This window comes from Artemia franciscana, chromosome 2 (genome assembly GCF_032884065.1).
Source record: "Artemia franciscana chromosome 2, ASM3288406v1, whole genome shotgun sequence".
NCBI classification, from domain to species: domain Eukaryota; kingdom Metazoa; phylum Arthropoda; class Branchiopoda; order Anostraca; family Artemiidae; genus Artemia; species Artemia franciscana.
In genome coordinates this window covers 30,177,938-30,190,248 of record NC_088864.1, presented here as the reverse complement: position 1 = coordinate 30,190,248, position 12,311 = coordinate 30,177,938, and the positions used below count along the sequence as shown (strand labels likewise).

The 12,311-nt window shown below is 35.5% G+C and overlaps 1 protein-coding gene across 1 annotated transcript in view; it reads left to right on the top strand.

The window, feature by feature from the left end:
- The window catches only part of LOC136040024 (DNA topoisomerase 3-beta-1-like), a 67,658-nt gene that overhangs the window by 33,999 nt on the left and 21,348 nt on the right, over nt 1-12,311 (top strand). Inside the window, exons 8-11 of the mRNA XM_065724092.1 lie at nt 136-340; nt 3,231-3,413; nt 5,008-5,217; nt 11,752-11,969. Coding sequence (XP_065580164.1) covers nt 136-340; nt 3,231-3,413; nt 5,008-5,217; nt 11,752-11,969 — 816 coding nt within the window. The remainder of the gene's footprint in view (nt 1-135; nt 341-3,230; nt 3,414-5,007; nt 5,218-11,751; nt 11,970-12,311) is intronic.

The window sequence follows — 12,311 nt, the reverse complement described above, 5'->3', positions numbered from 1 at the left end:
CTCAAGCTTCAAAAAGCCTGATTAAATCCTCATGATTAGCAGAAATACTATTACAATTTTTTTTCATAATTTAGCCAATTTCTTGGTGGTGAATTTTTGTGAAGATGTTTTTCTTTGACTATTTTTTATATGTAGTGGGACGCTGAAGAGACAACAAAGCTCAAACCATTGGGGTGCCGAAGTTACGGCTCTACTATCTGCTGGGATATGTCGACCTAGAAAAGGACAAGACGTCGGTGACCACCCTCCAATTACTCCAATGAAACCAGTTTCCATTGATGCGCTTGACTCGGATTCGTGGAAGATTTATGATTATATTGTCCGTCATTTTATTGGCTCTGTAAGTTTTTACGTTTTTAATTTTATTCTATCAAACATGCTAACGAAGTTGTTAAATTCGTACCAGACGAAGTAGTTTTAAATTCGTTATTATTAGAATTATTGACAATGCGAAAAGTTTTCTTGAGCTATAAGAAACAGTTGGGGATTATCTTAATATTGAGATGGTAGAACTGGTTATACAGGAGATCCAAAGGAATTTTTTGTTCTACGATATTTGAACATTATGGAAAATGCAAAGCGAAATTTTGGGTCTGAATAATATTCTAGGCTATGATTGCCCCCTGAAAAATTGAATGTGTGCCGAGATGCGAGAAACCTGTTTGCCAATGCAAACTAGTATTATGTTACGTATGAGATTTTCACGACGTCAAAAAGTGTCTTTTCATTACTTCGAAAAGTCATGAATTCATTATACTTGTCTTATCTCTGATCAGGAAGGGAAAGTTTGTTTTGTTTTCTTTTCCATTGTAAAAAAACTGACTTATTTAATATTTTCAAGAGTATAATATAAGAGCATAATATATAGAGTATCATATAAGAGTTTAATAATAGTTCCCCCGGACGATTCTCCTTAACATCTCCATGTGTAAAATTGAATCGGCAACAATAAAGTAAGACAAATAAAGATAATTCTATATATGAATTCTGGCAAATTCCCAGCTTCTAAAATTTCCACAATGTAATTATCGGGGCTATGGGCCTTGTTTCTGTATAAATGCTCATGATCCGAATTAAATTACTATCGACTTTTGATACGAGACTGCAGTAATTAAATTTAGGATAATCTTTTTTTTTTCAGTGCGCGCTGCCTCTCACTTTTACTTCAAATTTGTTGTTAATTCTGGTTAGACCCAGTGGCCTATAATATATCTCTCTGTCCCCTTATATGGTGGTCAAAAGCGCCAGCAAAAAGTTAGGTGGTTTTAAATAGGAGATGCATCTGAACACCTTCATCTTTTTTTATAGATAGATATTTATTGCAACAAAAGCCGCTTTGGGACATGAAAATAAATAACGTCGCAAAATAATAGCACATGATGATAACACACATAACAACACATGATACATAAGAATAACAATGAAAAACATAACAATTGCAAAACAAAAACAAACATAATAAAGGACATAATACCATAAAACTAACTCATAACATTACACAAAATGTCGCACACATTATGTATAGATAGATACTAAATGCTCGAAATCCACATGGGCCATGACTACAAAAAGGAAAAATAAAAAACTCCCCCTTACAAAAATTTCTCTCTGTGGGTCATACCCACTATGATGTATTTTGCAACCTTTTTTATAAAGTCTAAAGACTGTCATTGATAGTCTAAAGACTATCATTAGATAGTCATTAGACTATCTAGTCATAGTCATTAGACATCATTATATATTGAACAGTCAGTTTACTTTCATTCGCTCCAATTATCTTGATTATTAAGATTATATGTTTCTTGTTTTCTTTTATTTGTAGGTTTGCTGATAAAAAAAAAGCCACATCGTTAAATACATAGCATTTTTGACAACGAAGTTTAAAGGGTTTGAGAGAGAATGGAAGTGACACCACTTTTACGTTGATTAAGTAATGTGATGTTATTTTTATTGCTTTAGTGTTGATTTTGAGACAAATAAAAACAAAACTAGCTCAAAATATAACAGTTTTCAGCAAACTGTAAATGAGTCTATTGTCCATGAGATATTTAAAAAGCACTAGCCCTATTCTTCTTCGTGGTAATTTCAGTTCGTTTTAAGTTTGATCTGAGCATTCATTCTAATTTCTGTTCCTCTTAGGATTTCTAATTTGTATCTGTTGTATCGTCTTTGATGTGGTAATTTATTTTAACTTAATTTTTTATTTTTTCCATCCAATATGTTCATGCTGACTATCATCGGATTCAAACTCTCAGATAAACTTGGGATCAAACATACGATATGGTAAATTCTTTATGATTCAAAGTTTTTCACAACAACAGTAATTAGACTTGTTAAGAAATTAAATTAAACATTTTGATGTTCCTTAGTTTGTTGTAATGGCCGGAGAAAAACAAATAATTGTTCTTGATCTATTACTTGATCTTCTTCTAAACTACAAATGAAAGTCAACTCGAAAAATCATTTTTGGTTTTTAATCAAAACAATATTACTGTATCATTGTTTCATTCTTTTTTTGTAATAAGGCTCTAATTTATTGTATTTTCCTTTTCCCCCTAGCTATACAACAAAGAAACTACTATGATTCTGATCGAGCAGACCATACTAGATAAATTACTAACAGGCGTTGTAGGGATGCAGATTTATGTCACTTCAGGCCTTACTGAGCTGAAGTTCAACTGTGTTTTATTTATTAAATGCAGGATGTGCCATTTGTCGTCATTTTAGAATTGTTGAATGTTCTCCTATAGAACATGAACTATCTATGTCTATTAGACATAGATATGTAGTATTGAACTTCAAATAGCATTTTGTTTAAATAGTTTTAACCTTACATCAGAACTTCTTTTTTTTTCTTTTTTTTTGCTGTACCAAAATACAACCGAAAATCACCAACTTAAAAACAAATACGAGATTAAAAAGTCAACAAATTGTCGTATCTATAAACGAAAGTTTAGTAGAAGCGACTCTTCTGTAGAAGGTTTTTTTTTCCATAAATCAGTATTGTAATTGGTTTTCTAGAGTTACTTCTCTTGTCTTTTTGGGTCGTGATTGACTCTGCTGGAAACCTAAACGGCCAGCTTGATCAGCGAACTGGTTTGCGTGATTCGTGACCTTGTACATCAATCAGGGCACCCCTTTTGGTCAGAAATAAAGTTAGTGAATCAAAATTTGATGGTGAAACTTAGTATTGTCGTTTAGTCTACAGTTTATTGTTTTCTGTTTTGCAGCTCTCATATGACTGTAAACTGATGAGTACGAATATTGTTTTTGCAATTGGATCTGAGAGGTTTTCATGTTCGGGAAAAACTGTAGTAGATCCTGGCTATACAGCTGTTATGACTTGGCAATTACCCAAAGACGAAGAATCTGTTCCAATACTTGCTGTCGGAACAACTTGTGAGATTAAAGAGGTCTGTTTCCAATATACTCCTCTGTCTGATATGTATTAAAAGACATCCTTTTTTGTTGTTATTTTTTTTCTATGTGGAAATTTAACCACCTCACAGGGGCTGTAAATTCCAAAAAAGCCTAAAAAAAAAACTTAAAAAAGTCAACAGGAACGACTCCTTTAAAGCTTTAAAGTCTTTTAAAAAGGGCTTCTATGAATTACTATGCTTTTTTTTCAACTGGTTCTGTCGAGGAAGCAATAGCCTGATTGCTGTCCTCAGATAGCCGTGCAATTACCCATCCACGGAAAGAAGAAGAAAAGCCGAGTTTACATCTTCGCAGCTGCAAAGCTGAGGAGACTATTTTAGAGACTAAAATATCAATTTTCTCGAGGAATATATATGGTGTTGTTCCTAGCCTTTTATTCAACTTTTATGTCTTGGGTATTCATCCTTTACCAATCTACGAGCCCTTGTCGATTGACTAGACGGTTTTGTACTGAGAGAAATGTGTCAACCAATTGAAATTATATCGTTGAAAATATTGACAAGCTAAACGTTTTTTTTTTTTTTTTTTTTTTTTTAGTTGTTGTTTTTTTTTGTGTAGATTTATGAGGTGTGCTATAAATTAAGAAAAACATCTAAATGTCGGACATTTTAACCATTGGTTGGTCAAATGAAGGTGGTATTGCTATTCGTATTTTTTTTTTTTACAAAATATTTTTATTCAGAAGTTGAAATTTATTTAAAGGCCGGGGTTAGAAGGGGAACTTACTTTTTGTATTTATGGTTGTTTTCCATATGATATTATAAACGGATAGAAATTAAATAAAAGCACAAGTGGTCTCAAATAAAAGACTGTCGGTAAAATGTACTGGAGCTGTCTTATATAAAAGGGGTTGCCCCCCCCCCCTAAACGCGCACTCTTTACAATGAAGTATAGATTGTCATTTATAGAGAATATAATCAGTATCTATAAACGATAAAACGTGCGTAAAGCCTTCTGAACCTCTGTCGTAAGTAAAGGTAAAGGAAAATCCATGTCAGTAGAAATAAAAATCAGACAGAAAGGAAAGAATTTTGATAACCATAAATACAAGAAAAATTAGATTTCTAAGCTTGTTACAACTCGGCAGAATTTTTTAGTCTTAAATTCCTCTATAGTGGGTTATAAAGCTTCGAATCTGAATATATACAAAAAACAGTAGAAATACCTCTTTATAAAGGTGCAATCCATACCGATGAAAATTACACTATGAATTTAATTCTGGCTGAGAACCATAGAGTCAAAGTTTCAAGCTATATGTCATTGAGTACGAAAATTCCCATTTTTCTCCGGCCGGCTAGTTTCTAAAAAACTAGCTGAATTTCCTGTGCCAGAACCAGTAAGGTATTTATTGACGGTAAGATTCTTTTTCGTTGAAGGGACGGATATTCGGCATTTTAAATTGACGAAACGAAAAATCCATTGAAGCTGGTACCCGGGCCTGTAATTCTCTGAGGCATATTTATAATTTGTGGTATGATGATAATGTTATAGTCAATGATACTGTAATGTCTGTGTGACGTATGAATTTCACTATAGTCACTCTTTTTTAATTATACAAGCTCCTTTTAGTTGAAACTCTTGGAACGCCAAACTTGTGCTCCAGACTATCTAACTGAATCTGAGGTTATAACTTTGATGGAGCATCATGGTATTGGAACAGATGCCTCTATACCCGTCCATATAAACAATTTGGAGCAGCGAAACTATGCTACTGTTGGAAGTGGGAGAAGAATGATTCCAACACCACTTGGAATCGCTCTGGTACACGGCTATCAAAAGGTATAAGTTGGTAATTCCTCGTTTGTACTATTAGTGCTTGTGCATTTATTTCAAATGGGACGGCTCATTTTTGTAAGGGCCACAACGTAGAAATAAAGAAGAAGAAGAAAAATAATTGAAAGATATATATATATATATATATATATATATATATATATATATATATATATATATATGTGTGTGTGTGTATAAATAAGTACATATATACCTGACGTTTGGGGATCCCTAATACCTTATTCATAACCGATTTTCACAAGCTAAAAAGAAAAGAAGAAAAGAGGAATTAGCGTTTCAGACTAAGTAAAATTTAAATCGAAACATGAATCAAATAAAACATCACTTACTGTTTAAGTTCAGAAGCGGCAGGCATTTTTGCAGAATAATCGAAAACCTCCAGTTTTGTTTTCAATGATTGGAATCGAACACTGTTTTTTGATCAAGTAAAGTTAGTTCTCGTAAATTACCAATGGCAGTAACAAATTCAATATTTTGATTTGCTTAAATGGAAAGTTACCATATCTATAAAAAAAAATCGGGAATAAAATTTCTAGTTATCAATTCATTAATATGGGTCTACGTAGTTTTTGGTAGTACCTGGTGCCAAATTAAAAAAAAGAGCGTGGCTGAAATATTAGCCAAAAATAAGCTAAATACATATGGTACCAAGTAGCTTAAGAAGGTGTAGCTTTTGATTGAGGGTTTAGTTGTCTATTGGAATCAATACATACTTAATGTGTTTTTACAGACGAAAGGCTTTGCCAAATTTAAAAGTCCATTTTGCTCATTTATTTTTTTGGTCCGACTTGGCAATATTGATGAAAAAATGATACTGCCTTAAAAACTTTATAATTTTAAAGCAATCAAAACAAAAAAGTCCTAGAAAATTGCAGTTTTCAGGTATGAATAATATTTACAGGCAAAAAGAGTTTGGATTTTGATGTGGGCTGGTCTCCCAGGCAAATGTAAGTTAGCTGAGAAACTCTTCATCGGCTCCATTAAGGCCTGCATCTTCATTCCAAAAAGCGAAAGCTTTTCGTGTTAAATATGCGCTTGATTTTGGATGGACACAAGTGTTTTTGTTAACATTTCTAAATAAGAACATTTTATCTAAGCTAATATTTATTGGGGCTTTACTGAATACGAATTATATTACAAACATATTTTTTTTGTACTTATTATACCATTGAAAATAAAAGTAAAAATTACAGTAAAATAAAATCTTAAACTGGTGAGCCGTCATTAATTAATATCATTATATATCAAATATTTATTTTTTTGTTTTCTTTTTGTTTTTTCCAAGAACGTTCAAGACATATAGTTTTCAGTAAAGCGCAAATGATGCAGTAGGCTTTAGTCGTTTACAGAAGGGGGCAGTATCCAAACTCTTGTTTATAGTGATTTTGGTTTGTTTTAAGTTTGATTTGCATATTCAGTTTAAGTTCTACTCGTTTTAATATTTATTTATTCATTTATATTAGTACCTGTTGTATGTTTATTTTCTATGATTGTTTATTTAATTTTTGTTCGTTTTGGTTCCGTTTATATTTTAATAGTAATTTTCGGTCGTTTCGAGTTTGAATTATTAAACTGCTGACCTTAAGTTTAACATGGCTTTTACTTTCCTTTGAAAAACTTGTTTTTCGCAATTTTTTTTTATTAATTTCTGTTTGTTTTTTATTGCCAAAGTATCAAGTTTTTCAACATTCCCCATTTCAAGATCATTGTTTTTAACATAAAGTTTCATCAAAATATCAAAACATCAAAGTGGTGTTTTTTTTTAAACTTTTCCTGGCTATTCCTTGAGAGTAGTCACAGATAGGTGTACTTGCAGTTGCGAGCAGTCGCAATCATAGTTGCAAGGTGCCACAGTTGGATGTAGTCACAGTTAAAGTCACAACCAGTCTCACATGGAGCTGCAATAGTAAAAGTAGTGGCCCTGATGGTGTCACCCTTACCTTCTTTTGTTAAAACACTTACCTCTTCCTAAAATATTGCATATAGGCCCCTTTTGATCATTTCGATACATATAGTTTCTTTTGGTTTAGCTTAGCCTTTTTGGACACATCCAAGATTAAACATTTCTAATGGCAAATTCTGCATATAAAAAATGGACAAATTGCATAATTTACATTCCTTGCCCCGGGGGATGCAGGGACATGGCATCCCCTGGGGCTCAGCTATTAGACATTGTGACTATTTTGAATCAAATGGCTTTTTAAGATCTTCATCAGTGTTAAGGAGATAATCTAGATGGGCAAGAGGGGGAGGGAAGACTGCCCTTCGTTCTTTTTTCATCATGGCTTTAAAGTTTCAACTTAACACCCATAGCCGTTCCTTAGATATTGCTTTTGTGTCCTTTGGAAACACTCCTGCATATAGTTTGCTTCAAATTTATTAGACGTCTCCCTCAGCATTTCCTGAAATTTCAAATTTTCTTAGCCTTTTTGGAGATTCAGGGCCAAACATGCCACTTTTCCCCAATAGCCAATCTTTTATATAAACAATGGGCAGCTTATATAACTTACAGCACTTGCCCACGGGGCTGTGGGTTTAACTTATTCTCGAATGTACAGTTATTCGACTGTATCGACTAGTTTGAACAAGATGGCTATTCCAAAATTTTGATCAGATCAGATATCAGAGTGAGGGTAGCTTAAAAGGAGAATGGGAGGGGACTGATTGTCCTCCGATCACTTTTGACTTTTAAGGGAACCAGACCTGACAATTTCTAATCAAATGAGGCTCTTCCAAAGTTTATGCGACTACTCTTTCCATAAGAACCACATTTGGTTCAAAATTATGCTCCCGGCCTCTGGGTGGTTTTTTCAACCCTGGAGGCATTTTATATGATCTTTAGACTATTTTGACCAAGACGGCTATTTCAAAATTTTGATCGGATGCATTTGGGACGGGGACAGGGGGCCTGTCGCCCTCAAATCACTTTTCACTCTTAAAAGGGAACTTTTGACTCTTAAAAGCAATCAAATGCCCGTAGGACATAACTTAGAACCCTTGCTTCCAAGATCTGGGGGTCTGTGTCAACCATGGAGGCATCGTTACATGATATATGGACTATATTGAACAAAATGGCTATCTTAAAATTTTGATTGGAAGGATTGATTTTCGATTTCCAATCAAATGAGCCTTCTCCAAAGTTTATACGACCGCCCCTGCCATAAAAACCGCATGCGGCCCGGGGCATAACTTATACCCTTCCCCCGAGCTCTGGGGGGTTATTTTAGCCCTGGTGGCATTGTTATATAATCTTTATAATATTTTGAACAGAATGACTATCTAAAAATTTTATCGGATGCGTCTGGGGTAAAGAGGGTGTGGGGATGGCTAATTGCCCTCTGATCACTTTTGACTCTTAAAAAGGGAACTAGAACTTATCAAATGAGCCTTTTCAAAGGGTTAGGCGACCACCCCTTCCATAAAAACATTATTTGTCCCAGGGTTATTTCTTACAACCCATGCCCCGGGATCTTCAGGGTTGTATCAAATGAGCCTCCTCCAAAGTTTAAGCAATCATCCCTTCTATAAAAAACCTTAAATGTCCCAGGGGCATAACTTATAACCCTTTCTCCGGGATCTCAGGGGTATGTAAACCCGGAGGCATTGTTATATCATCATTGTACATCTTGAAAAAATGGCTATCTCAAAATTTTGATTGGATGCATTTGGGGAAAAGACGGTGTATGGGAGGGGGCTAGTTGCCCTCCGATCATTTTCGAATCTTAAAAAGGGCACTAGAACTTCAGAATTCCAATCGAATGAGCCCCCTCCGAAGTTTGTATGACCACCCCTTGTATATAAAGTGCCTCTGGGGAAAATAATAAAACATTGAAGCCTTATGGCCTTTCCAGGCGTTGCCTCTGAAATATTTATCTGTGAAGGTATGAATTCGTTGAACCAACCAGAAAGCCATTCGTGAAATCAGGATACATTGCTGTTTATTGGGGTTTTCCTTGAAAAGAAAGCAGCTTTAGCTGAAGAAGCTGCTAGGAAGGGTGATTCCAAGACTGTCTACCGATTGACAAATGAGATGGTAGGAAAACAAAGCCGAATCACCCTTGTCAAGGACGAAAATGGATCAATTATATCTGATCCAGAAAAAATTGACGAGAGATGGGCTTCCCATTTCGAAAAACTTCTGAACAGACCGGGAATTTGCGACCAAGCTAACGTACCTGATATCCCTTTTATGTATCTAGACATCAATACAGATCCTCCGAGTGCTGAGGAGATCATGCATGCAGCAAAGAAGTTAAAAAATGGACGAGCCCCGGGTATTGATGGCATTTCAGCAGAAATGCTGAAGTACTCAATTAGTACCTGCATATCCATTTGGCTTTCTCTCTTCACCAAAATATGGACCTTAGTGAAGGTCCCAAGAGATTGGGGCAGAGGCATTATAGTCAAACTCTTCAAAAAGGGAGACTTGATGAACTGCCATAACTGGAGAGGCATCAATCTTCTCCCTGTCTCATCCAAACTATTAGCCTTCATCATTTTGCAGCGTCTGCGGAAAGTACTAGACGCAACTCTACGAGAAGAGCAGCATGGTTTCAGAACTGGGAGATCCTGTTCTGATCTAATATTTGTACTGAGAATGCTTGTCGAAGAATGAAAAGAATGGAACAAGAAGCTCTACCTCCTATTCATTGAATTTGAAAAGGCATTTGACTCAGTTGACAGAGATTGCTTGTGGAGAGTTTTGAAATACTACGGAATTCCCGAGAAAATAGTAGATATGATTATAGCGCTTTATGAAGAATCGGAATGTTGCGTAAAGACCGAAAACGGTACAACCAGATTTTACAACCAGATTTACGGTACAACGGTACAAGATCATGTCTGGTGTTCGTCAAGGATGTGTACTTTCCCCCATGCTCTTTATAATTATAATGGATTATGCCCTGAGATTCGCATCGGGCTACGGGGTAAAAGTAAGCAACAAACAACTGTTTGATCTGGACTTCGCGGACGACGTTGTCCTTCTCGAAGAGTCTAAAGAACGGTTGCAGCAGCTGCTTGACACTATTACAGAGAATGCAGGGAATGTCGGGCTAAAGATAAACATTGACAAATCGAAGAGCATGGCCATCACAACCTCGCCACTTGTTCTCCATTGCAAAAACAAAGATCTAGAACAAGTCCAGGAGTTCAAGTACCTGGGTAGCTGGATTGATTGTGATGGAGAGATCTCGACCGAGATTAAACGTAGAATTGGACAAGCTACAGGTGTCTTCAATAGATTGAAGCCTATTTGGAGAAGTAATAAATATTCAATGCGACTGAAGCTTCGACTCTTCAATAGCAATGTACTCTCAATTCTCCTTTACGCAAGTGAATGTTGGAAAATAAACACCCAGCTTGAAAAAAGGATCCTTGCATTTGAAAATATGTGCCTCAGAAGAATGTTGAATACAAGTTGGCAACAAAAAATTACAAATGCAGAAATACGCAGAAAAACAGGTCAACCCCCAGTCATTGAGTTGCTGAAAAGAAGGCGGTGGACATACCTGGGACACGTTCTTCGTATGGAAGAGAGCCGCCTTCCTCGAACAACCTATGAATGGAAGCCAGACGGTAGAAGAAAGAGAGGCCGCCCCAAAAATACATTGAGACGAACACATGACCGAGATCTGAGGACGGCCGGCACCTCACTAATACCTGAATGGGAAGACGTCATCGCTGCAGCACCAATGAGAGACGAATGGAGAGGCTTTGTCGACGCCCTATGCGCCACCGATGGCTCTGGAGGAACTAAGGTCTAAGGTAAGATTGATATAGGCTTGTTCCATTTGCCGCTATTATTGACAACAATTTCGATGTTTTTTTTTGTTTCTGTTTCAGTAGAAAGCTTCGCATCTGTGTAGAAAAGGTTTTGTTCTATAAAATTTGAACTATTTTGGCCAAATACGATTAAGTTTTTATTAGAATAACAAAATTATTTTACGTTTATTTTTATTTTTCTTGTCTTTCTTTCGTAGAATTAGCCACCTGGTCGGCACAATAATTGAATATAAAAAAATATAGTTATTCACATTAGAACTTGTTGATGAACAAATTGCTGTGGTATATCAAATCTAAATTTGAAGTATGTTAACCGAGTGGTTTATCTAGATTGTCAAAGCAGAATTACAACAAACGAAAGCGCACATACACATATTTTACGCCATTTTTGAAACAGCTTTTTTCATTAGTTCATTGATTGACGACGGTTTTCAGATACAAAGTTCCTGGCGTCGGCCTTGTGTTGGCTAGTATTGAACCCTGGGCCACATGCCTCCAGGTGAAAATCAATCGACTGATCCTTCAAAGTAGTTATCCTCACAACTTTGATGGCTACCGTAGCACGCTATGAAAAGTTACAGATTTTTAGTACATAGCGTATGTTTTGTTTTCATATTGATGTATAAATCGTGGATAAAAAATAATGAGTGACAAAGTATCATAGTATTTCATGCTGTGAAGCCAGCTGGTTGAATAAACAACTAATGCTTTCAATTTCTTTTGTTGTATTTGCAGATTGATCCAGATCTTGTTTTACCAACAATGCGTTCTGCAGTTGAAGAGCAGCTGACGTTGATTGCAAAGGGTAAAGCGCAGTTTGAAGATGTCCTGCATCATACTTTGGAAATATTTCGATTGAAGTTTCTCTATTTTGTTAAGAATATATCTAGCATGGATCAGCTGTTTGAAGATACCTTTACCTCATTATCGGAAGCGGGAAAGAACTTTTCAAGGTACATAACTATGCTTTGTGTAAATGCTGCAATATTGAAAACTCTTTCTTGTAAAGTTTAGTAAAAAATCTCTTAAAAAAGAGGATAGAATTAGTGTTGTAACTGGTAAAATTGGGTATTTTAGCGTAATTTTACGGACCCCCGTAAAATTAGTGTTTTGCCTATTTTACCTATTTTACCGGTATCTTACATATTTTACGACACCTTGCGATTTTCAGACCATAAAAGTGCGAAGAGGCTGGCAGAAAAAGGATTGAATATGATTTTGTTTTGTGTATAGCTGTTTCCCCACGTTTAGAAGGCGGTCTGTTTGACTCAGGTGTCTTGTCTTCAGAACAATAA